The sequence below is a fragment of the Nelumbo lutea genome, chromosome 7, assembly GCF_056320005.1.
Source record: "Nelumbo lutea isolate HS-2025 chromosome 7, American lotus-T2T, whole genome shotgun sequence".
NCBI lineage: Eukaryota > Viridiplantae > Streptophyta > Magnoliopsida > Proteales > Nelumbonaceae > Nelumbo > Nelumbo lutea.
In genome coordinates this window covers 61,902,380-61,929,758 of record NC_142690.1, presented here as the reverse complement: position 1 = coordinate 61,929,758, position 27,379 = coordinate 61,902,380, and the positions used below count along the sequence as shown (strand labels likewise).

Sequence of the window (27,379 nt, the reverse complement as noted above, 5' to 3'; positions counted from 1 at the left end):
TCATTTTGTCATCTTACCCTGAAAGCAAGGCTCACAAGTTGATTAATCTGCTATAGTTAGAAAACCCAAAGGACCGTCCTTCACCAATCTTTTGATACGTTCTATGTTAATATGGCCAATTTGGTAATGCCACAAGCAAAGGAGATTAACCTTATCAAATAATCTCTTCTTGGGGATAATTTCCGATGTATTTTCGGTTATGTTAATTTTCAGAAAATGACAAAGGACATAGAGACCATTCTCAAGTTCTCCATAGATAAGAAATTTATTATTCAATTTAATAATAATCTTATCACTGAATAAAATAGAATGACCATCAATTTAGTAATTGAAATCAGATTTCTTCTAAGTAACAATACATAAAGACATTTTTTAAGGATTACAATTCCTTCTTTGAAAATTAAATCAGTTGTTCCTATAGCAGTAGCTGCAACTGTTGTAGAAGTCCCGAAGTAGAGCACCACATCATCATCATTCAGACTTCTGCTTTCCTTGAACCCCTACAATGTGTTACATGCATAAGTAGAAGGCCCAAAGTCAATACACTATGATGCAGAAGTGACCAACACATTGGTCTCAATGACAAGATATTCGAAATTACCTTCTTTGTTCTTGCGGGAATCCAAATACTGAGGACGGTTCCTCTTCCAATGTTCGGTCTTTTTGCAGAAGTGGCATTCATCTGATGACTTGTATTTTTTCTGCCTTTTCGGCTTTCCTGCTTTCTTCTGAGGTATCTTCTTGCCCTTTCTCTTTCTTTTACCAGATTTGCCACCTTCAACAAGCATGGCGACTGACTTATCCTTCTTAATTAGTTCTTCAGTCCTCTACAACATATTGATAAGTTCTTAAAAGCTAACCTTCATGTTATAATTCATGACAAACTGATTGAAGGAGGGAGGCAGGGAGTTTAGGACGACATCAGTCTTGGTGTCATCATCTAACTGGGATCCAAGAGCCTCCAGTTCGTTTATATATCCAATCATTTGCATGAGATGGTCATGGACTAGCTAGCTCTCAATCATCCTTGTGGTTATCAACAGCTTGAGGACCTTTTGTCTGGCAGAAAGATTATGCTCTTCATACATAGTCTTTAGATTATCCAGAATGTCTTTGCGGATTTTGATCTTATCGAATTGTCTCTAGATCGAGTTGTCTAAAGATGCTACAACGTAACACTAGGCAAGAGAGTTCTTCTCCTCCTATTCCTGATATTCCTTCCTACGTGCTTCAAAAGCCCTGTTACCCGGGTGTTCCAGAGCTGGGTTCTTGGCAACCTTCTTCAGTTAGGGTTTCTGGGGCGACAAGAGCTGAGAGAAAGAGCTGATAGCAGAATGATCTGGAGCATATCAAACTCTCATTTCTTAAACCTTAAGGAACATCACCTCTAATCGAATTAGGAGGTTCCTAATCCAAATCTTTATTTGGATTTGGACTCTCTTAGCAAATAAGATTTATCCTCTTATCAGAATGGATGCTCCAGACCCTTATCCAAACCCATATTCACCCATGTCACATGACTCCTAATTAATCATATTAATCATGGGCTTTAGGCCAATTAAGTAAATAGCTTACGTCCCTAGGTAGTTGCTGGCCCATTTAGGTTCACTTTGTATGGCGTGAAACCCCAACAATTACCTCACATAAGTTCACATGGGCTCGGCCCAACCTCTGTGAAAAGGCCTGGCCGAATTCACTGTCAAGTACAGTGAACCCTTGAGTCCATCAATATGGGCTCTTAATGGGCCCAACATTTATACTAAATGATCTTTGATTACAAAGGCAGTCATTAATGGGCCCAACCCTTGAGTCCAATCAATGGTGCAAAATTTTTGTCTACAAGTCATTAGAAATTTCCTCGAGTGTTTTTCAATCCGAAGGGCATTACTTTATAATAATACAAGCCTAATTTGGCTACAAAGGCAGTCATTTCTTGGTCTTCTGGGTTCATCTGAATCTAGTTGTACCTGGAGTAGGCATCCATGAACCTCAGCAACTCGTGCCCCAAGTTTGCGTCTACCAGGCAGTCTATTATGAGGAACGGTAAACTATCCTTTAGGTAGGCTATGTTGAGGTCGATGTAGTCGATGCACATGCGCCACTTACCTTTTGCTTTTTTCACAAACACTAATTTGTTATTCCAAGGTTCTAAATATTGACACAAGTCCTGTGTCAATGCTTTTTTTTTATGTTTCACTTTTTGTCGAAATTGGTTCAAAGGGGCCAGTTTAAGGCCCGACTACCTTTAAACCAGTGGTTGACCTGATACAACTATCGGGAAGCCACCGGCATGATACGTATCGACCGATACAGGCCAATACATGTTGATACTTTGAACCTTGGGCTATCCAACTCGGATATTGGACCTCTCTAACAAAGTCTATTGCGAGAAGCTTCCCGATCTCTGGATCAACTATCCTCCACCTCGCTAGGGCGAGGTTCCTTTTCCTTTACCTGACTGGTCTAACTAAAGGGTCCATGTTAAGTCTACGAGTAATGACAGAGGGGTCTATGCTAGGCATTTCTATTGTCAACCATGCAAAAACATCTAAATTAGCAAGTAAGAAACTTACCAATTGCAACCAAAGTGGTTCTGCGATGTGAGCTCTGATCTAGACCGTCTTCTTGAGCTCGGTGTCTAAGACCAAGACCAGGATGGTGTCCTCCATTGGGTGGGCTCGCTCATCGGTGTTATCTAGGGGTGGCTCCAAGTTGACGTCGTCTACCAGATTTCCTTTGCCTTTTAGAGCCACGACATAGCACTTGTGCGACTCGAGCTGGTCACCTCGTACTACCCCTACTCCGAACCTCATCGAGAATTTCATCGAGAGGTAGTAGGTCAACACCACTACGTGAAGTGCATGCAGGATGGGCTGACCTAGGATGGCATTGTAAGGGGACAGAATTGCAACCACTAGGAAGTTGTGCTCAAAATAAACTGAGTTAGGGTCCAAGCCTACTGTGACCAACACATTGATACGGCCTAGAGGCCTTACCACGTATCCTCTGAATCCTACAAGTGGACATCAACTAGATATAAATCTTTCCTCTTCAACTGCTTCTTCTCAAAGGCGTCCAAAAAGAGGATGTTGGTTGAGCTTTCGATGTCAACCAGAATCCGCTTTACCTCAAAGTCATTGATTATCATCTTGACAACGAGGGTGTCGTCGTGTGGATCCTAGAACCCACGAGCATCATCCTCAATGAAGTATATAACTTCCTCCACTTAAGGGCGCTTCGGCGGCTTCTCGTCCTCGTGCTCGAGCTCCCGGACTGAGTTTCTCCCTATCGCACTAGTACATCCTACCACAATCGAACCTCCGATGATCATGTTGATTACCCCGCAAATAGGTCGCTCTGGTGGTGGTAGATCCCAAGGTGACTAACCTCCGTCCTGGTTCCTGCTTGACTGTAGCACTTTTCTTGGCTTTGACCGTCGCACTTGATGAACCACTTCAGGTAATCATGACGGATCAACTCCTCGATCTCATCCTTCATGTTTCTGCAGTTCTTTGTACCATGACTTATATCATAGTGGAAGTGATAGTACTTATTCGAGTTTCTGTTGGCGGGGTCGCTTCTCATCCTAGGTGGCCATCTCACACACTCGGTTGTCTTTATTTGCATCAGAATTTCACCCCTCTTTGCAATGAGGGTTGTGTAACTCTAGCTCTCGACTATAGGAGTTCTTAAATGCTGACCTGATCTAGAACTCTGGTGGGTGGACCTACTCCTTCTTGGCGACCTGCTTCACCTGTTGAGGGGTTACTGGCTTCTCTTCGGTGACATACTCTTGTGTCGTTGTTTGTTGCTTCCTACCTCTTCTTCAGCTTGATTCCTCTTCCCAGTCAGCTCTAACCGGGATCCTAGTGCCTCCTCCACCTTGGTGAACTTGTCGGCCTCATGGAGGAACTCTTCAATAGAAGATGGAGGGTTCAACTCAACTTCCCAATGCAAGCCAAGGTGGAAAACGTCATTGACCGCTGCAGTGAGTTGGATTGTTGGATCGAGGTTTGGAATCTGGAGGCGCTCCAAGTTGAACCTCTTGTTGTAGTCACGGAACATCTCGTCTAGTCGCTGGACCACGTTTAGTAGGCAGGTCACTAATTTTGGGCACCTCTTGCTAGTGGCAAAGTGCGTTGTAAAAAGATCTACAAACTAGTTCCAACTTTTTATTGAGCCCGCGGCCAGTCCCGATTATCACATCCGAGCTATACCTTAGAAATTCATCGGGATGGCCATGCAAAGGCTTGTGTCATTCACCCCGTGAAGCTGCATCAGGGCCTGGAAACTACTGATGTGGTCGACTAGGTCTGTTGTGCCGTCGTAACTCTACGATTGGGGCTTTGAAGTCCTTAGGCCATGGGGCCGTAAGGATCTCAGGTGCAAGAGGGGAGGTGCAAGTCACTTGCTTTGCTGCTAGCTAGGTGGCAACCTGGCTCACCTCTCCTTTTCTATCCACCGCTTTGTTATTGGTGGGAGCAAGGTGGCTTCTCCCAATGTTGCGGCGTGTACGTCGACAACGCCTTCTCCTTGACACCTCAATTGAGTTGTTGCCTTTAGTTCTTATGGGTGTCATGGCTCTACCGTGTTCTTCAACCGAGACCTGGTTTCAATCGTCAATGCGACGAGGTGAGTCCTGGGCCTAGTCCTAGTTCCTATTGCTGAGCTGTTGATCGTCGAGTTGCTAGTACTGCTACTATTGCTATTGGGGTTGTTGTAGTTGTGGCTGTTATTGCATTCCTACCAAGGCAGCAAATCTTTCCTTCCATGTCCGCATCTAGAGGTCAAGTCATGAACATACTGCACCAATTCAATGAATCGATGTACGTCGGTCCCAACAGGAACCACTAATGGTTTAACAGGAGGGAGAGGACCGTTCAGTTGGTGTAGGGGGAAGCTAGGTTTGGCACTACTAGCATGCCTAGCAGGGTCAGGGACACTGTGAACTACCCAATGGTCACGGAAGGGACTTCAGGATATGCATCGGGCTGGTCTTTCCCCCTATGAACTAGTTGTTGTTGCCGGGTTGGTTGTTGCTTGAAGATGCCATTGAAATCGTAGTAGTAGAAGGTAGTGAGAATACGACTTTTTGTTGCTTGTTCCCACAAACGATACCAATTAATGATGTGCGATCTAGTTGCTCCCTACAAGAGGATAGCTCGGACGTCAGGCTAGAGATGTTGCCTGGTCGAGCTGTAGGAATATAGTATTAGAGTGTTCCAGGGTGCTTTACCCGGTGTGGGCACTTCGATGCTTAACTTAGCGATGGAGATTTGAGAGAGCTGATAGCTTTGAATGTAAGAAGATGCAAAAGCTAAATCGTGTGTAAGATCACTGGCTTATGTAACCCGGAGTTAGCTTTGCACCCAAAGATAGATACCGAGTAAGCTGATAAGGCTTATCCAGGTTCGTTCGATTCAGGCGGCGAGAAGATAAAATCTGCTGACATATGCCATGATCCCGATGAAATCAGAGACAGCTAGCTTGCTTCTAGGAGGTACATCGGCAGGTCGATGGATGTAGTGAGCTGCTTGGGCCTCGATCTAGCTGGATGACTCGAGGCGCCCAAGGTGACTAGGATCGCTGAGATGTCCAAGGTTGCTAAAGTATCGCCATATCATTCCATTACTACACGTGTCATTACATTATTGAACGGGCTAAATTATCCGTGATCACTTAGCATAGACACGAATACGCATATACTAAATATGAGCATAAACGCAGCTAAGAAACATGATTTTCAGTACATGGGAAAGACTTGCTAGCAAGAAAACAGACTGGTAAAGTCTGCCACTAACCACGCAAGTGGCAATACAAACCCTATTTAGTTTACTATATTGAATCGAGGCTCGTCGATTAGGTCACTCTGGATTATCTGGTCGCATCCCACCTTATTGGTCAAGCAGAGACATGTAAGCATTTATCTTGCTTAAATTGCGATTCCGATATGGCTTTTGGTTCATCCCTAGATTACTGGCTTCAACTGCCTTAACTCAGGATTCATCACAAATCACAACTACCAAGCCTATAGCAGTGAAAACAATCTATGAAGCGTCAGCCGGTGGTGTTATTTGTTTGTCGGTCCCAGGAATTCTGATGTAATTGCTCTGTCCAATCAACCCAGAAATTCTGGTTTGTTGTCAAAACCAGGCTCTCTCTTTCCTCCCTTAACACACATAATGACTAATATATGTAACCACAAGTCTTGTTTATAGAATATAGATCAATGCAAGTTGAGTGCCCATAAAGCCTCACATTGCCTAGTTACGAAAACTAGAGTTTTGCATCTATCTCCAAACACATGAGTGCAACTTGCGTGGATATACAAGATGAGCTTTACATTCATCTATAAGTCCCGGCCTGGCCTGCTTCACCGATGTTTATGCATATAAAATATTGTATTTTTATGTAATATGAAATATTGTGTAATTAAATTCTCGTAGCTCAATTAATGGCAAAAAACACTCGGGCATAAGCTATAATCGTTATCATAGGTGATAACCCGAGCTTGGATCCCCTACCCACAGGACAATAGAGTTGTACATTGGGATTATCTTCTGCATTTATATGCTACCTTTCATGAGGAAATATTGCCAATATACAGCTGTAGTGCACTGTTGGTAGATCTGTATTCAACAAATCTAGCCTGGACCCGACGCAGAAGATGTCTGTCTGAGATTGCTCAAAGAATGAAAAAAGCTCAGTTATTTCTTTCCTCTGCTCCCAGGCTCGATGTTTCAAGGTAGTGTTTGTTAACACTTTTTAGAGGTTTTGGTGTCTGAAAAAACTTGCATTTCAGACACTGGACCCATTTGGTGTCATTTTTGAAAATTGGTCCGAATTTTTGTTTTCAGAAGTAAAATTGTAAGTTCACAACCTGGCTTAATGCGCTCAGACATGTTTTGAAACTAGCACAAAGTCAAAAATACCTCCCAATAATTTTGAAATGACGTGATTTTTCCCATGTTTAACCCCAAACCTAAAAACCTAATTCATTTGTGTTATCTCTCGAACAAGAAAAAAGATTGTCACCTAAAGATTGCTCCAGGTATGTTTTATTGGCTTCCAAGTCTTTCTTTTCCCTCCTTTTTGCTTCTTCATTGTCACACATGTTATTTCTCACCATATTCTTCATTTGGTAAATAAATAACCTTATCAATTTCAAAGCCTCTAAAAAGTAGAAAAACATCTATGCCTCACTGAGATTTCAGACACTTATTATCTTTTAACTTTTCAGACTTCAGATTTCAGATTCATCAAACACCACCTAAGCCCATTCCTTTTGAAATTCTTCTCAGCCATTTTGTAAGCATACACCATAGTATTTTTGGATTGTATATTAGAAAAATAGGGACCATATTTTGAGTCCTTCCCATTTGGTTTCTTATTCTTACTCTTACATTGAGTTTTGCAATCTTTCGTCAATAATGACACCAGAAACTCCACTGCATACTACCAGTAGAACAGATCATAGAATACTGAAAATGCAGTCCTTCTAAATGCTCCGATTTCTTAATATGAATCCCTGGCAAGTGATGTAACATGAGATTTTGATCAATGAATCTCGCCTTAGTGCTACAGAAATAAATAAATTAAATAAAGGCACTCAATGATCAGGGGACCTAACGTGCACCCCGGTCTACTTCTACCCTTTAATCCACCTCTAATGTGTAAAACATGTTACATGACCCAACTGCGCTGCACATGCAGCATGTATAAACATGAGCATCACATTACTACGTAGACACTCCTATATCCAAAAATCAAATCAAGATATTGAGTTTCAATTACAAGACCCAAACAAAAGAAATAGTGAATGCTCTTGCTAACATTATCCGTTTCACTCCGAGCGTAATGTTTAGCAGATGGTTCGCATGTACTATTACTAGGAAAATTGAATAGTTAATACACGAGAGAACCATCTCCATCATTCTCCTTTTTTTCATGTAAATCTAGTACATCCTGAGCATTGCTGCCAATTAATAAATACTTAAAAAGTGTTGGAGAGAGAACACATTCCAGATCATAGTGAGCATCAAATGAAACGTTAAACCATAAGCTCAACTCTTTCCCAACAAGGCAAGAGAACCCTTACTGTTGTTCCTGGACCATTTGCGCATCTTTTTGTTCCTCTTCAACAGTTGTGGAGGCTCCTTGCACTGTTGCCATGGCTATGGCCTCACCTGGTGGCGGGTGGTCAAACCTGCATGTGACACCATACTTGCAAGTACCAGTCTTCATGTAGAAAGGGCAGATTATTGCACCCTGCATATATCAAAGTCTTAGTGCATACATGGCCATGGCATCTTTATATGGCTCAAAAGGAGGAAAAATTATGCCAACAAGCATAATTTAAAAGACAAACTTGAGAAATAAAATCAATTTCGTCAATCTAATTATAACCAGGCTATCGTATTATCTGTGCATATAAACAAGCTTTATGGAAGTGCTTGTATTCTTTCTTACACTCTGCTTAATATTGTCTCTCAACCTCGCTTTCCCAGCGAAAGCTTTCATGGCTTGGACCTACTCTAAAAAGATCAAGGCTTTCTGCAGGAAGGTTTTCCAATAGATGATAAACAAGTGACACCCTATAGATTAAAGAAGCAATCTAACTGGTGATTGTCACCTTACATTTCTCTTATGCATGGAAAATGGTGAAGCTACTATTCACTTACTAATTTCCTAGCGTTACACATTTGGGAGCTTTTCTTTGACCTCTTTGGATGTAGGTGCCTTCTCTGGGGATATACAGAGGTTCATAATTTATATAGTCCCAAGAATAGGACAGGTGAAATGTTATGCAGGTGCACTAGGGCTATTATAACATGGTCGTTTTAGAATAATAAAAAAGAAAGAAATTATTGCATATTCAAAGAGGAAAATTAATCAAAAGAAGCATAGAGCAAAAAACATAATGCTGAGGATGGCCAATTGAGTCAAAAAAACTCCCCTCTCCAACTTCCAAGCAATTTCCAGTGGAGGACATAAACAGGGGACCGAAACATACCGTAGATTAATCTTTATCAAGTAATACAGTGCAATGCTGTTGGTCCCAACCACCTTTACATTGGATAAAGTTGATTTTTGATGATTGGGCAACCAAGGATTATCAGGTGTGTGGAAGTAATCAAGAATCGTGACTCGTATGGGAACAATATGGCCATCCACTCCAGTCATATAGGCCAAGGGAACAAAGTAAAGGCATAATTACAAGTACTATTGCAAGAACTGAAGTGGGGAGAGCTCTTAGCTACACTGGCCTCATCATGGAAGGAGGAAAACTGAGAAGAAAATTAGGGGATGGAGACACAGATCAACCAAGGGACATAATGAAATAGATTTACATGGGCACACAGATCAACCAAGGATAATTTAGCAAGACAAGGGGTAAACAGGGTACAAAACTTCCATTGGATTGGGGAACCATCTAAAGGGATACACAAGTGATGTAAACAAAGGGAAAAAAAAGGTAGAGTCAGCTACTCAGTTAGCATGGGGAGTAACTCACTAAACTCCTTGTAAGTAATAATTCTTAAGTAGCATTAGGAAGAATAGAATTAAAAACATCAAAGTTACTAGGGATAAATGATGTAGAAGGAATTGAGTTTACCAGCTCCAAAGGTTCTTGCAGTTGTGGCAGATCAGCATTAGGAGCCAGGGATCAAAATATCGATAAACCTCAAAGTTGAGTATCAGTGCATATTGATATCCCTGATTCCCTATATTTTAAAACCTTTATAACTTATTTGTACTGGTGTATCCATGTGTTTAGGTGTCCACTGATATGGATACGATATCCCATTACGAGGAGTATCATATCAGTATTTTGATCCTTAATAGGAGCTACTCTCTGTCTTCCCTGATACATCAATTGTTTATCAAGTGATGTATCAATAGTACACAGTTTGGGACTGGGAGAGACATCTAAGGTACCATCGTCCATCATGAAAACAGTAACAAAAAGCACCTTTCTTCTGCAGTAGACTCTCCCCATGAAGAGATGTCAAATAGAATAGAAAGATTTTGACTCAAAGAAAGTGATGTAAATGGTAAAAAAAAAAAAATGATACTTTCTAAAATATGGAATACCAATAAATTAGTTGCCAGCCCAAAGGGATGCCACAGTTTGGATTTGACCCTTCCAATCAAATATTTGATTGGATATTGGGTATATGCTGAATAATATGTGGCTTTTGAAGATTAATTTTGATGATCAAAAAACTTTGAATAGGTTTTTAGCTTTTTTAGGGTTGTCAGCATGTTGAGTTTGGTACTGGTTTAGCTCAATCCAAACCAAACCTGACTAATGAAAATAGAAACCTGATCCCAATCCAACCCACCCGACCACCCCACAAATAATACACCTATTCTCAAACAAGGCTAATTCTATAAATGTTTCAGTGCCACATTTCAACCTACGCGCAACAGATTGGGTCAATACGGGTTTGGACAGGACCGACTCAACCTGAACTGACCTCAAACCTGATTAAGGCTGAACCAAACCTATGCCAATAGGATCAGGTCAATGTGGGTTTACTTGTCCACTCGAACTCGGACAAAACCAGATTATGAGCCAATGGCCCAATGACCTTTCCAAATCTTGTTTCAATACCAGGTTTCACAGTTTGAATAGGTTACCCCACCATTCCTACATTATATAGTACATATAGAAATATGCACTTGACCAAATATCCCAGACAATGGCCAATTTGTTACCTATGGGGGCTACCCCTAAGTTCAAAGAAGGTAACTATATTCTATTTTTCCCAGTTTTTGCCATGCATCAAGACAACATCTAGGCAGCCACATATTCAACAAGGCAGCATATAATACAATTATATGCAGAATGCAATTAACATCTATAAAAAACAAAGAGCTGTATCTTCCTATAGAAATTTTCTATAAACCGAGCATTACTAAACTTTAATAATAATTTTGCCCTTAAAGTTATTAGTAGAAATAAACAGATATTATGCTACATAATCAAATAATGATTATAAAATTATCAGGACAAATATTATGGTCAGTACCAATAATAGATTCTGATACAGACAGCTATATCAATAACATATGATTCTAACAAGCAAAGATCAAAATATCATCTAAGAATGTCATAGACTACTTCATAATCAAGGTGAAAATTAAAAATAAAAAACTAAATAAAAGCCGGTCCTTCAGGCATATTCCAGGGGAACTGAAATACAAAAATGATTGCCATTAAGTGTGGAATGCATACCTCCCTCCTAGGTAAACCGGCAAGAGTAAGCTTCACATTTTGTTGTTGGGCCTGTTTTGTCATTGGTGCTGATCGATCAATGGGATGGTGAAATTTGCATCTCTCTCCAAACTTACATTCCCCAGTTTTCATGTAGTACTTTTACAAATAAAGAACAAAAATGCAAATTGCAAGAACATCATTACTGATCCAAAGAAACCAAGAAACCTAATATTCATGAAAGGAGAATAAACTATTCTTGGACTCCTCGATAAAAAAGCAAAACAAATACCCAAATCTGATTTAAGTTCTTAACAAATGACCAAAACTAGATATTCTTTCAGAACATGTCAAATGAAAATCTTAACAGAGCAGACTTTAGTTTTTTTCCTCAGACACAAAGAGTTACCAGCTGAAAATAAATGTTACTTTCATGAAAGAAGTGAATGTTGAGAATCCACAGGTGATGTCTCCTTTTTATCAGTAACCAATCAAAGAGAATAAATTAAGAATCAGAGCAGACAACAGACTATAGTTGAGCAGACAACAGTTAGCAATAATAGTGAGGCAGAAAATAGCCAGCAACACCCCTTCCCTAGCCAGTTAACCCGCTATGGAGTCCACATATCCTTGGGCCCATCTGAATGGTTTTAATCCGATTGTCAATGATAGCATCACTACGATAGCATGAAGAAATGATCAAAAACAAAGAGGCATCCTCCCTCACCCATCACATATCTACTTGCAAGTCACCTTAAATCTCTATATATAAAAAAAAAAGGTCATTAGCCAATGTTGGTCCCAGCAATCGCATATGGTCCGCATAAAGTCCAAATATCAACCAATGTTGGTCCCATGTTCCCACATTTGATAACCCAAGATTTAATCATTACACTAAGTAATCTCTATGTCAAATATAACCATAAAAAAATGCCAACCTTGGCCCTCAAATAAGAGAAAATGGTTCAGAGCAGGTTGGTGTTCACATATTTGACTTCAATAAATTAGCAATGTTTCGGTTTCCCGATTTCTGAAAGCCCCCTTATCAATGAGGGCCAGGGTGCCACAAGAAGCATCCATCCAAGTAAAGATTAATGACACCCAACAGTGGAATTAGCCAGGATCGGGACCTAAAATTGATCTAGATAAGAAAAAAAAAGCTACCAAACTCCATCCCCAATATTGTCATTTATGCTAAAAAATGTTAGCCTTCTAGTGCTTATAAGCAGTAAGCAACCCTTAGAAATGATGCATATATAAACTGCAGCTTAAGAACAGTGCATGATGCATGAGATTAGACTAGTGAACGCAAGCTTATCGGTGCGTACGTACATCACATTCAATCTGTCCAGGACGTTGAGGATAGATAGTCGGGCCTAGTCCAAGCTGCAACGGAAATACATAAAATGAATAAATCATAGATTCAAGGTCAATATGCCAAAGTAGGTTCAATAAACAAATATCCAAGGAACAAACTAAACTTTTTTTATAAGATTAAACAAACTTAACAGTTGATAATACTTAGAAAATAATCAAACTATTTATTTCACTTGTAAATGTGAATACTTTCATGTGTAACGAAATCTTGCATTAGTATAAACAGAAAATATACAAAGTTATAAATATAACGCAGAGCATAGATATTCACTCTCTCTCCCTATTCAGTTCGCTCTACAATTGGGACCAAAACACTGATTCCCGGTTGCCCCATGTTTTGCTCAAGTATCAGTCATACAGTTAGCTGACCTTTGCACCCATCCAACTTTCACAAGCAAGTTCTTAGTCAGCCACCTGAATTTCTTTAACTCATTTCCATATGACCATAGGTTCTTTTCTTACTTTGCATAGACCTGATTACCACCGTTAAATCTCCTTCAAATGATTAGTGTATCCTGTCCCAACTCCTCCGCCCACTGCACTCATTTAGTTTCAGCCACAAGTACTGCCCTTTTAGAGTTTCCTACTAGAACTGACCCACAGAAACCTGACCTTCATTCCAACCACTCCTCCCACACATGAAGGTCCTTGGTTCCCAAGGCTGCAACCATCAAAGTTAAGCTTCATAGTGGTGTCTTTTATGAATCTACGTCCTTTTTGATAAAGTTCCAACCACCTCTCCCCATTTCCCAATTAAATCTTCTTTTGAGAAAGGGGAAAAATGCCCAATGACTTGATCCAATGTACCACCCCAGTACATGTGAGTATGTTTTTTTTGAGAATGTATATGTGAGTACACTTTGCCATCAAAATGTAAAAAAGAAGGCTCATACATCTTAAGAAGGCTCCTTAGGCATGGTTTTGAATGTTTAATATAGCATACAGTAAAAATTTCCCATAATCAAACACATAAATCAAATTAAATGTCCCCTTCCACATGTGGTGCAAGGATTTTTGCAAACAAGCCTACACCCAAGAATATTAAAAATAAGCCCACAAAATAAGTTTGGTTTATTGTGGTTTCTTTTCAAGAGGGAAGTCACATGCTTCTATTGCACAAAAATAGAGAATGGAACATCCTCACTTCAGCCGCTCTTTAATATTTAAAGAGCTATATGCACTAAATCAGTTCACCATTCCTTCTTTTAACTTTGATGTAACTGGTGAAGAACTGAAGATTGATTACTATCTACAGTGATGAGACATTGCCATCCCTTAATCGCATATGGTAATGCACTTCACCAAAAGTGAAACTAGATTCAGAGATATTTCTTTCCTATTTGTGGAAAAAGAGGCCCAAGCCCAATGTAAAGTGCAAAGTGCAAACAACTCATCTCTAAATGTTGTTTTCCACAACTAAAAGACGCTTGTTTTCATTATGCAAAGTTGATTGGAACTTCACAGCAATCAAAACTCAAGAGATCATATTTAATCGTGAGGCCATAAGGTCATTTCAGCTTTTAATATTGGTACGTTAAAACAGCTTACTTGCACAAAAAAAAAAAAAGAACAAGAAATACTAGCCTTGCCTAAACAATAGGTGCACATTAAAATACCACCTCTACACATGAACTGTCCATGCTCATCATCAGATAGCAAGAAATTTGTAGAACAGAATTTTTTATCAGTAATAAGATCAATATTGAACTAAAGATTTTAAGTAAGAAATATAAAACCTTACACTCCAGAATAAGAGAGCAGTAACAGCCCACAATCAGACACACAAGCTCATGGGATAAAGAACACACAGTTGCACACCATCTCTAACAGATATTTGAACTTACTGCTGTCTGAGCAATCCTGGGGTCTATAGTTGGGAGAAGAGAGGCAGCAGGATTAATGACTCCAATATTCAGATTAGCCGCTGCAGAGCTGATTAGTGCATGGCTCAGTGCTGCTGCTACTGGTGGATTAATAGCTGCATGCAAGTTGCAGAATTTTTTGAAGCAGAAAAATATTTGAATGAATCACAATCAAGAATTTAAGATATCCAATAGTATACAAGTTGCTAAATCTAGAAAGAGGCATACCATTTCTGTCAGGGTGATTGTAGCGGCAAGTGGCACCATACTTGCAACTGAATAAAAAAACAAAAGTTAATTGAATCTCTGCAGTTGTACAACTAAATATTTAGAATAGATGACCATAAAATAATTACTAATTATCTGCAGATGTGATGATATTCACCTTCCAGTCTTGAGGTAAAATGGACAATCCACTTCACCCTGTAAGAGGAAGACATTATTGAGATACAAATAGGAGCGGCTTCAAGAAACTATAAAATTAATCATCACAAAGAAGCAAAAGAACATAACTGGAATTTCAAGGATCATGAGGTCATGGTCTCAAAATAACCACCATAGCAAAACTATCAGACTGAAATGAAATAAGAGTTTTAATGAAGTCCTGTAATTATCCTCAGTGAAACTACAACAAAATTGTTCAAATGAATTACCAGTCTTGTAATCATTTAAAAAATTACCGGTCTAATTGGTAGTCCTTTGGAATTATGTAAAAGTGCTGGAGTGAATGGAACAAATGGCTTGAGCATCACATCTGCTGCCATTATTTCATCATTATTGGTCACAGTTTCAGTTTGTTCTCCATTACCATTTTCTTGTCCAGACACCGGTATTTGGATATCCTTTGGATGATGGAACTTGCAGCTTGCACCAAACTTACATTTTCCGGTCTTCATGTAGAACTGTTTCAAAGTTAAGCCTAGCAGGTATTATTACATTAGGGCAATAAAAGAAGTTAGTTAACACCCACCACAGAGAACAGGAAAAATATCTTACAGCACATGTTGGTTCTGATGGCCTTTCAGGTAACTCAACAGCTTCAGAACCAACCTGCAATTGAATAAATCATCAGGTGAGTATCAAAACAACAATTTACAAAACAAGATGAAAATACAAAATACATCCTAATGATTCACCTGGACCAAATTACCTACCAAAGAGTCTATTTTATCTTTAGGATGGTTAAATTTGCACCTAAAACCAAACTTGCATTTTTGAGTCTTCAGAAAATACTGAAACAGGTTAAAAGGACAAATAAACAAAACATGAAAATACAAGTATTTTAGGAAAATGGAAAAATTTGGCAGACCACTTAGAGGGAAAAAATTAATAAAGAAGATGGCACTTACAGGACAATCTGGCTCCCCAGGTCTCTCAGGAAGAGATTCACTAGTAGCAATAAGTGGAACCTGTACAGAGTAATAAATAAACAAGTAATTCTTTATCAGTAAATAAACAATTATTATGAATCTATCAATGTTTAGAATAGCTACAAACATTTTCCAATCTCTAAATACAAGGATAAAACATATACCTGCCAATAGAGCAATAGAGGGAATAAGGTAGGCATACATATTAACAGAAACAGAAATATACTGTCTAATAAAATCCATCACACATAGATGGCATCAAAAAATCAAAAGACAGTGTCTTAGACTATATAGCAAGTCAATCTTGAAAAATAAAAAGAAGCATAATGGAAATTAAGAAGAATTTGAGGATATATATAAAATAAAATCTCAAAGATAATAAAATGAGTGGATTCTAAGGTGTTGTCAGATAACACTCATGAACCATGTACTAGCCCAAAGAAAATGAGAATGAATAAATACTACTAAAATCCATTACCAACGTTACAAAAACGATAACCCCATCACCCTGAGAAAGCAAGTATCAAAAACATTAGAAGAGCTAACATAACACAAAAAAATGAAGTTTTAAGAATATAATAGATGCATATAATGCACTGCTTGATCATGGCTAAATAAGCTGAACTAAATAACTGATTTGTCTTTCAGTGAATAAGTAAGGGAGAGAGCTTCATGATTGTTTAACAGCATGTTGTGATTACCATAACCCTAAATATTTCATTATATAACAAATTCATCCAATAAAAGACAATTAAAATCAATTTAGTTCAGAGATCAAATCAAGCAATGGAGCTATGAAGAAGCAGCAGTGCTACATTTTCAAGGGAAGACAAGATCAAAAGAACTCTGTTCAAGAAACACAAATCAAGCAATGAATCAGCAGCAACAGTGGCACATTTCAAAACCATTTCAGTTCACCAAGACAAAGAACCCCATCTATATGCTTAATAATGGGTAGACCCTCATAGTTTACTACAAATCATAAAGATATTTCAACATATTTCAATTTGCAAGTATTTTTAGTTCTTTCTATATTAGCAAACATATTTGCTCCATTGGGTTTCTCTAATAATATTCCATGCATTACCTCATTTGATTCATTTGAATGGAAGAGAGTCAAGAGACAATGAATGACAGTTTTCCCTACTGATGTCATTGGTGCCGAGACCAAACACATAAAGGTGTTAACTTCATCTCCAACTGCTTATTCCTAGAGAAACCTAGTGGCACTGACTCAGGGCATTTTGTTCCTTGGATGAGTACTAGTTTGAAGGCTCATATGTCTAATTATCTACGATTCACTTTCCTTATTTTTTTACTTTTTCTGGGCATTTTTGCATCACCACCTCCTCTTCATTTCTCTTATTATCCCATCCTTTCCCATTGCTATTTTTTTATCATCAAGCTCTTGTCATGCATTTGTGAATCATTATGATAGTAAAACGGTGAATCTTGTTGATTCAAACCACTAAAACCTACCCTAAACCTTTGACCAGCCTTTCTACATTCTATTTACTCAATCAACCTAAAAAATCAATTCAAATCCCTTCTATGCTCCTATTGTTTATATCTCCTCATATTTTTTTTTCTGGAAGTAAATGAATTTTTATAGCCCTTGAACATTCACTCCATTTAAGTCGAGGGTCAAAGCAAGCAAGCTGAGGCCCTTGTGGTCTATTTTTCCTTTTGTTTCATCATTACTTTTTGCTTCATTAGAAGGTCGACAACCAAGCCCCAGTGCCATACTGTAGTAAATTAGTAATTCCAGCCTTATAACCTCATTTATACCTAACCAATAGCTTGTTTCCCCTTAGAAATTCATTGAAACCTTATCTTTTGATTTCTACTGAAAACAAGGTAATCTATTTACTGATCAGATATTAGGTTAATAATAATTAGAAAATAAGCAAAAAAGGTATTTGCAATCCATGTTGCTAAATTTTTTAAGACCAGTTTACTTGAAAAGTTCTGTCCAGTTTATACCATTCTAGTTCTAAAAGAGGATTGTGAAATGAACCAAAATCAACTCCAATTCAGGTTAGACTCAATCCAACAGTCTAGTGCACTCCACTTTTTAAATACCATTTCCTAGGCGAATAGATGCCATTGTAATTCAAGTGCCACCAAAAAGATCTGCAAAATGTCAACAAAATAATTACAAATGACAAATCCAAGTCATAATACAACCTCGAACAATGACCATCCAAAGCAATCCCCCACCAAACCCATGACTGCAAAGATAAATCACACAACTCCAAATTATGCAACTTATTCCTCTTCAAATTCCTCATCAGAGTCATCAGACTGTAATTCCCCATTGCCACATTTTCAAACTTCTTAACACACTGAGACTTGAGAGAGAAGGGGAAGGGAGGGGAGGGAGAGACACAGACAGACAGACGGAGAGATTTACGACCAAAGAGTAAATAGAGAAGAAAGAGCTTGAAAATAACTAACAAATAAGTATGACAAATAACCTTAGCTTTCGAAGTTAAATAGATAATTGATAAGCAAAAAAAATGAAAAATATAACCAAACATAGGAACAAAGATTTAAATGCATTTTGCTATAATGCATTTTAAAATATAATATAAAATAAATACAAGAATATGAATAAATTCCCACCTATCATGTAAGAAACTAAGTTTTCTTCACTAAGAAGTTAGATGTTATCCACCATGAACTTTCAGAGAAGGAAACAAAGGACAACCAACATACCATAGCAAAATAAATCCATTTCATTGGCACCCAAAAAAAAACATATATCCTATGATTAAAATAAATATGCTTCTGAATCTTTGGTAAAAGAAAGAATGTGAATTAGATGATGAAATGTTAAAGCCAAAGTCCCTTTACAATCTAAAGATGAAAACTGAATGGGAAAACACGGAAAATCAATAGTTGGATACAAGATGCCAACAGTTTTTTTATGGCCAATGCCTTGCAAAACAAAGAAACCATCCGATGCTGACACCAAAAATTTATCAATGACATGAAAATATATGTTTAATTAGCATGAAATCCTAGGGTTAAAAAATTAAGATAAATTCCCAAAGCCCAAGCATTCTAATCCCACATAAGATACCATTTTGATGTACTCATCTAATATATAAATCCAAAGGGAATACATAGTAAAGTTATACCATAAGATCAGATATATCCATAAAAAAAGTAATTAATTAGCAGACATATATACCGAGGAAACTATAAAACATAGGGGCTTATATTAATAATGTAATTAAATAAATTAAGCAAATGGTCTTATTTTATAAGTTAAGAAAAACAATAAGTGGTCACCTCTTTCCAATCCGGGATTCCACCTTCAGGAACCCAAAGAGGATGATCGAACTTGCAGCTATCTCCAAACTTACAGGTTCTTGTAAGCATATAGTGGGCACAATCCTTCTCTCCTGGTCTCTGTGGATAAATAGGCAAATTGCTTGCACTTTCGAACCTAGGGCGCTTGACAAAAGAGTTCATGGAAAATAAAGCCTCACTTTGTCCAATAGTGTTATGGGTTCCCAGAACATTCTGATGGTAGAGAGCTAGATGTAGATAATAGAGAAAATAAAATAAGAAAACAGCAGCATACATAGATGATAGTCTATAAATACAACTTAAAAAATAAGGAAATAATAAACCAAAACGTTAGAGTAGCGATAAGGCAGAATACTCAATATATGATAGGAGTTGTAGCTAGCATATTTGAAAGAACAGATAACATATTTATAAAATTAGATATTTAAAAATTCACCAATTTTAAATGATAAACCATGGTAAGAACATAGGAATGAATACACTTGTCACAAAAAAAAAATAGGAATGGACAGAAAGCATTACACACATGCAGTTAACTTAGTAAAATAGTAAGTGTGATACTAAATTCAATTGAGAGAAAAATTTACAAAAAGAAAATTCTTAATAGCAATTAGCAAACTCTTTTAAAAACTTCCAGAGGGTCCCTTGGACATCCCAATATATAGCTAGGGAAACATCTCCTGTAAGCATTCTTGTCAATCTTTGAGCTGGAAATCTCCTTGTAATAATTGCATCATCAATTCATCACCTCTCTTCACAGGAAATTGTTTTTCTCCATCTTTAATCAGTAATATAAACAAAGAATTCTATTGATAATTAATACAAACAGCAGTTACAGCACACAAACACAAGGCAATAGCTGGTTCCACCAAAGATAAGGGTTTTTTGTTGGGTCTATCAAATGAAGGTAGACACTACCAAAGTTTTGCAAGGAAAGAAAATCTAAACGGCACATGTCACCTAATACGAGCCTTTTGTGTGAAGCAAGTCACTTACTAATCTCCTGTTCCTTTGTCCATGGCATCAAGAAATTTTTCTTCTGGTGAACTGAGTAATCTCTTTAAGAAGTTTTCTTCCCACAAAAGAAGAGGAGAGAAGATCCTATGGAAATGCACAACTGATTGGATGGATAGAAAAGCAAGTTTAAAAAGAACAAAATAAACAAAGAGGATGCAATCAAGCATATATTAATCAAAGTGGCTAAATGTGTAAAATCTCTGGATAGCATTGACCCATTCCCAACAGTTGGCATCATTGAAGGATGGCAAAATATAGCAGCCTCATCTGTGGCAAGGAATATCATCGTTATTGATTGGTTATCATGTGCAGATAGTCAGATGCCTGTACATGCCTAGCATACTGGTGTCAGATACAATATTAGATACTCCATATATGCAAATAAATGTACTTCATGGCATTAACACTTTTAAAATAAGTAAATAATATGTTTTAACAAATTATGCTATAAAAAGATCCTCCTTTGATGGGTCTCTCTTGTCACCTAACTTATCCAAGTAAAATTTTGACGGGTATAGGCGTATAGCATGGGTAATCTAAGGAAGTCAAGAATAGCAGAGTTTTCAGGAATAATCATGGGCAAATAATGATCATTTTCTCAGGACTCATTAATTATGGAGACTCTACAAGGTCAGAAAAGTAAGATTTATTGCAAGAACCAAGTCAAGGAAGCTCTGTTCAGTCTTTATCATGGCAACGGTGTGGTAGTTGACTCCAAGGTGGTTGTCAGGCAGCTTAAAAACAACAATTTAGAGTCTTGGCAATACCGGCATATTTTGAGACAAGCAGGAAGCTCAGCAGGTTTGCTAAGGACAAGATTTACTTGGGTTCAGAAATCAACAAATAGTCTAGCAAAAGCTTTTACCACACAAGGAGTACAAAGGAATGAACTTGTACGAAATAATCCCCAACAAAACTGATGAAAATGTAAATTATTAGGGTAAAGAAGGTTATGTGGCCAGTGCTAGCCTATGTCCACAGTCCACCTAAGGGGTGCTAAACACATTTTTGTACTTTGTATACTATATTCTCTATAAACAATAAAAATGTGTTATTGATCAAAAATATATGTTAAACATTACCCAGATTGACATGACACTTCTTTACTTCTCAAGAATGGGAGAAGAGAACCCCAAACAGGGTTCACCTGACTTACTCTATATTAGAAAAAAAAAAGTACAAGCATTATATCTAACCCTATTTGATATACCCCTGAAGAACCCCTCTCTAGGCACCATGTGCCAAGCTATCGGCTAGAGAGTCATATCCTCCCTAAAGTTTGCTTAGAGAAAAATACATCTCTCCTCACAAGGTGCAAATGGATAAAAGAAGTTTTTTGGGGTAATAAAATAAAATTGATTAAAATACAAAAGAAGATACAAGATATGACAAAGATGAGCAGCAGTGACCAAAGATAAGAAAAAGGAAATTAACACTAGACTCAAAAAACAACCCCATAAGAAAGAAATAACATACCTACAACAATAACAACAACCAACCACGCACAGTAGACATCTAAGGCCAAAAAAACTAAAAACTGAGAACAACAAAACTCCAACAACGACCATGCTAGACAAACTTCGAATACTTCATCACACCTGCAGAATTAGATTGTAACAAGCCTTACCTCACACTGCCAGCACTATTAGACTGAACTCATTTGTTTCTCTTACTAAATTGGCATTTCATAGCGTTATTTGGCGTCTGAGATCTGAAAAACTTGCTTTTCAGTCCTCAGCCCCATTTGAGACACCGCTCAAACCAAATTAGGTTCAGACGCGTTTTTCCCTGTCTCGGTAAGATGTGGCCTCAATTGCTTACCACATTCAGACACATTTTAGAAGGTCAATGTCGAAAACATCCCTGCTATTTTTCAAGCTGACAACATATGCCCTCTCTAAAGTCTTATTTTCCTCTTTTTCATTCAAGCCCTAAACCATCGACTCTTGCCTCAAGCTCTCACTACTATGTCTCTTCTCTGACAACAGTTGCACACATCCATGACACTAGTTGGTCCAAGTGACTTTTTCCACTGTTTTTCCCCCTATTTCAATTGCACTCATTGGCATTGCCAATTTATTTTCATTTCATTTCTTTCCTGTTAAGCGGAATCAGTTTGGGATTTCTCCTCTGCCAGGGGCCATAATGGTCACTACAGTATAGTTGAAGTTCCCTTTTTTACTTTTTCTTCTTCAGACTTTTTTTTGCTGTTTCCACTCTGATTCTACACATATACATCATCACTGTAGGCCCTACATTGTTTCCCCCTTTCATTTAAAGAATTAATGCTAAGTTTTTTCTTATTTAAATGCTTTTTGTACTCTCTTTTAACCTTTCTTGTTCTATGTTCTTGCAGGTTGTTAGAACTTAGACAGAACCAGAAGGCTTGGTCCTTGGCAACAGCTCTTTGGGGACAACAAAAAACAAATGGTCTGTATTCCAGAAGGTAAACATGGTGGAGGTTGGAAGCTGATGGCACAGAGTTTACAGAAGCTCTTAGTGAAGAAAGAAAAGGATTCGACCAGAATAAAGGGGTCTGGAGGTGAGGAAACAATGGCCAAACAAAGGAGGCCTATTTGGAGTCCAAGGACAAGGAAAAAGGAACACAAGGGGGACTGGGATTGAATCAAAATAGGAGGAACAACCGAACGTCACAATCAACATTTCCTTTAACCTGCAAAAAATGTTGCTCAAATGTGATAGACAAGGCTGGGTAGCGAGATGGGTGGTTAAGGCCCCAGTTGAGGTGAAAAAAGGGGAAAGTATAGTAGAAACATCCAAATAAAAATGGGAGTTCAAGATGGAGTTTCCATTCTCCCCTTCAATGAAAGAAGAGCCCTGCTGGTCATAAGGAGATAGAGTTCTATACTGTTAGGACCGAGTTGGTACTAGTCCTGATTGAAAATTGGGCCCCTCCCTCTACAACAGCATAGACTTGGATGTAGGAGTTTCTGAAAGCAGGCACTTTGGCCTTCCTTTCAATCTGTGGAAAACCTCTAGTCTTGAGAAGATAGTTGAATCCCTAGATGTCATTGTGCTTGAAGCCGAAGTGAATAACCCTAGAATGGTGAAGATGAAAGCAGATGGTCTAAACCCAGAGCATACTCCTTGTTCAATCAGTGTCCTTTGACAAGACTTGGTACAAGGTGTGGATTGTGACGAAATGTGAAGAATCACTCTAGAGACACAGAAGTAAGGTTGAAGACAAAGCTGAGGTTGAAGAATCACTCCAGTGTGTCCTCCCTCCCCACTCTCCATCCTTTGATTAGACTACTTGAATCTGCTTGTGTTGTCAAGCAAATTCGAACATCTGCTACTAAGACCCGTATTTTCCATTAAGAAATCCTTAGTCATACCATTAACCAAGACAGGATAGTGACAAGAGGAGATACAACCTTTTAAATACTAAATTCCCAGTAATAAATATTCCAATAACCTCCAAAGATGAGAACTTTTGTGGGAAATGGAAAATCTTTCAGGGATATCACAAACAATGTTTCAGCCCCTAAATGCTAGTTTTGAAGTTGTAGACCTAGAAAAATTGAAACAATGTTCAAAAATCAAAATGAAATTCACAAATCCCTACTGTGCAAATCGTAATACCAGTATTGTTTCAAATAGGAAGCTGGCATCCACTCTCCCTTGAGTGCAGACTAGCTCCTCAAAACAGAGGACATCTCAGTCATTTATAGATTTCTCCCCTGATATAGGATAGTTTAGCCTAAATTCTAATTAAATATACTCCAAAACAAAGGGCATATCCACATATGAACTCTTATGGATTTTTTTTATGAATTCTCTTTTGGTAATCTTTACTTCCTTGCGATATAATGTGTTCTTCTCTTGGCTGAACCCCACCAATACCACATATGCAACTAGTGAAATTGGATCGGTGCAGCTTCCCCAAATTCTGCATCAGGCACGAAAGGTGATAACGAAAGAAAAACAAATAAATAAATAAATAAATTAACTCTGCATTCTTTTAAACAGAGTGTGAAACAATGGCACTGTGTTTTATTATGACTTACTCCTTTACAGAACAGTGAAGTATACTCCTCCAAGCATACTCCCTTAAAAATGCTTGAGTTCCAAAACAACATTAGAAAGAAAGAACGAATGAAATAGAATGACCAAGACCAACCGGTAGAATGAACTTACGCAACAAACCCGCTAGTGACTGTAACTATGGCATTCACATAAACAGACAAAGACCTGCACGAAAGTGAGTGAGTGAGAGAAACATTCTAACCTTCAGTCGATCGCTTCACGCTAGCAACAACCGGGTCAACAGCAGCCCCGACATCAACACCAGGCCACGTCGCCTGGGACAACAAAGGAGGCGTCGACGCCGCCGCCGCTGTACCGATTCCGCCGGAAATCCTGCTCGTAGAGAAGCCTCCCGCCCCGCCAATGTCGCTGCCCGAGAATCTCAACGCGTCGTTCTGGTTCAAGAACATTGATGAACCTCGATCAATAACAGAATACTTGGAAGAATCAGTGGTAGATAGATGATCTGAACTGAGGTATCTCGAGGAACCAACCAAAGAAGAATCGGATAGATAAGGATCTGTAACAGATCCTGGAGTTAATCTTGAAGGATAAACGGTAGAAAGACCAGTTCCTCCGTAGCTAGGGTTGTAACCGTAAATCTGGTTCGCCATAAAAGAAACCCTAGATATGGAAGGGTAGCTGGAGAAAAAGGCGGGACGTAAAATGGAATGACGGAGGGAGCTATGTGGCCTATCACCTATGTGGACGTTTTGTATTTTCTGTTAGGTATCAGTGAAACCCTAAGGCTAAAACCACTTGCCGGTGTCCTGGCTCGAGTCTTGCTTGCCACCGCCGTGTCTCTGATGAAAATTGGCTCAACCTACTCCGAATCGTACACTCCACACGCGTCATTTACCCGAGACCCGAGTTCGGATCTGCTCCCAAGTCCCAACAAACCTTGGAAGATGTTCCCGATTTGCGGCTGTAGTGGCCTGTTGGAGGAACGTTGGAAGCGTTTGGATGTGCAGTTGGTAGATCCAGGCTTGATCGTTTGTTTGCAGTTAGGGTTGTAACCGTAAATCGAACTTGTTTCTGCCTTTCTGCCAACGGTTCATCCATCCGGTTCAAGCAGGCCAAAGCAGTTGAGTAGTCCACGCTTGCATTTTGCATCTGATCATATGTAAATATACATGCATATTATTATTGGAGTGCTTGTATTTTTCATCTAACCATATATTAAAAAGAATCATATATGCATATTATTATTAGAGGGGAGAGAGAGTAAAGGGTGGTAGAGAAATAAGAAAGAGAACTAGCAAGGGGCACCCGTGCTAAGCATGCATGAATAATACTGAATAATTGGGAGTTAAAAATTAAGAAAATTGATATCAATTATATAGTCAGTCCCATTTCTTGATTTTTCATAATAAAAACAATATGGAATAAAGAAAAAATAGTTTATATATAAAGAGGTGTTCCTTTAATAAGATCAATACAATTTTTTAAAGGATAAAGAAGATTATTTATTGGAAAAAGAAAGAACTACATCATAATACTTCCATTTGTGTAGGTCTCATCCTCACCCCTATGACATTGAAACAATTGCAGTTCTTCTCATTTTCCTCGTAATTAGAACCATAAGCACCAGCTCAGCTTTTCCTATCAACCTTTTTCCCTGATTTATGAACTTCTATTTTGTAAACTCGGTCACTTCCCTCGATATTGCTCAAATGATAATGCTTATTTTCATTTTCTTTTCAACCTTCTTTGAGACATCATCTTTGTAACTCTTCATATGAAGAATAATCTTTTTCATGTTCATATACATATGGTTTTTTTGTCCTGGGCATGCTCGATTATATAGCAATTCCTTCTTCTCTTACCTTTAGAGTTTGTGAGCTGATGCATGGGCCCAAACTAATGGATCATACCAACAGAAAAAAAAGAATGATCTGATCATTTCAACCATCTATCTACTATATATGGTTCATCTCCATGTAGAATGTTAAATGTATGATGGTTGAAAATTATCTCATCATGTTGATATTCTTCTTCCTACTATTTGGGATCCATCCACCATTATTGTACTTTCTCTTACTTTTTCTTTTCTTAGCCCTGCTTTTTATGGAGAGCCAGGGAATCCTATGCTATGTTTGGTTTGATAGAAAAATAAGAGAGAAACATAAATCATAGATATTTCTAAGAGGAATCATAGATATCCTCTCAATGACAATTATTTCCAAGAGGAATCATAGATATCCTTCTTTACTACATATTATTTTGGTAGGGACAAGGACAAATTAGTCACCCCAAATGCTAATTAAGGCTCTGGAGCCTATGGTGCATTACTAAGCATCATATCAAATTGTTCCCTCGGTACCCAAATTTGTTTGCAATTCCACAGTATTCCCTCCTGCTCGCAATTTCTCACAAGACACATTAATCTGTTCTTCACTAGGTTTTAATTCTCTGAAGCTTGATTTCCTCCCTTGTTATTCAACTTCTTCAATAACAAGATCGAGCCTTGTCACAGTCTCTACCAACAAAAAAGCAAAGGTAGCAAGTGCTTCAGAGAATTCAAGGCTAGTAATGGCAATCTTACTCAAAGTAGGCCTTAAGGATTTGCTCTCTGATTCCCTTGAATGATCACTGACCCGTTTTGTTCTCCATTCTAGCAATGCTGATGTGTCAATCTTGACAGAAGATAAGTAACCCTAGAGTCCTTCGAAGACTTTTGATTGGCAACTGCAACAGCTGCAATAATCATGTTCCTGGACTTCCTATGGTTGGAGCTGAGGAAGAGTATAGGCTGAGAATTTATGGCATTGTTAAGGTCTTGTAAAGCTTCATGGAGATGATCAGACAACACCTTTGGAGAGCAATGACTATGAATCCTAATGCTATTTGCTAGTTCCATTCATACCTTTGATACTTCTACGGTTACTCGGATGCATGGGCCCTTGAAGAAAGCAAGGACTGATTGTGGGGTCTAAACAAAATCATCCAAATATCAGCAGAGGATCGAAATTCTACCATGTCTAAAATATGAAAAATTTGTGCAAAGATGAGATCAAAATCTTTTCTTTTTTTTTGTTTGTTTTAATTCCAAAGAAATGCTAAATATCTCATTTATTGAAATGCTTACAATAAATTGAAGAATCTCTTAACTTCTCCATCTTTTTTGAGTGAATGACATTCCCTTATTAAATGTATTAATATATGCC

At 38.2% G+C, this 27,379-nt stretch overlaps 1 protein-coding gene across 4 annotated transcripts; it reads right to left on the bottom strand.

Annotated features, from left to right (window-relative positions):
- Nucleotides 1-7,756: 7,756 nt before the first annotated feature.
- On the bottom strand, nt 7,757-25,214 carry HUA1 (floral homeotic protein (HUA1)). 4 transcript variants are annotated; one of them, XM_088954983.1, is made up of 13 exons: nt 24,707-25,037; nt 24,415-24,607; nt 19,128-19,375; nt 15,810-15,869; nt 15,615-15,692; nt 15,457-15,510; nt 15,141-15,362; nt 14,846-14,883; nt 14,689-14,735; nt 14,443-14,576; nt 12,554-12,607; nt 11,243-11,380; nt 7,757-8,268 (listed from the first exon to the last, which is right to left on the bottom strand). In XM_088954983.1, the coding sequence occupies exons 1-13, from the start codon at nt 24,824-24,826 to the stop codon at nt 8,095-8,097; spliced, it is 1,560 nt and encodes a 519-aa protein (XP_088811109.1). In that variant the 5' UTR covers nt 24,827-25,037; the 3' UTR covers nt 7,757-8,094. The 4 variants fall into 4 exon arrangements, with proteins under 4 accessions (XP_088811109.1, XP_088811107.1, XP_088811110.1 ...); XM_088954981.1 differs by having other exon boundaries at nt 24,415-25,214; XM_088954984.1 differs by lacking the exon at nt 15,615-15,692 and having other exon boundaries at nt 24,707-25,042.
- Between the last annotated feature and the right edge of the window lie 2,165 nt (nt 25,215-27,379).

What these genes read in the sequence shown, in the direction of transcription:
- HUA1 (XM_088954981.1), bottom strand. Translation starts at nt 24,826, where the DNA reads ATGGCGAACCAGATTTACGGTTACAACCCTAGCTACGGAGGAACTGGT. An exon ending in CTGGGGAGCCAGATTGTCCT is followed by an intron (nt 15,693 to 15,809) that starts GTAAGTGCCATC and finishes AACCTGTTTCAG; the next exon opens with TATTTTCTGAAGACTCAAAA. An exon ending in CAATCACCCTGACAGAAATG is followed by an intron (nt 14,577 to 14,688) that starts GTATGCCTCTTT and finishes ACTTGCATGCAG; the next exon opens with CTATTAATCCACCAGTAGCA.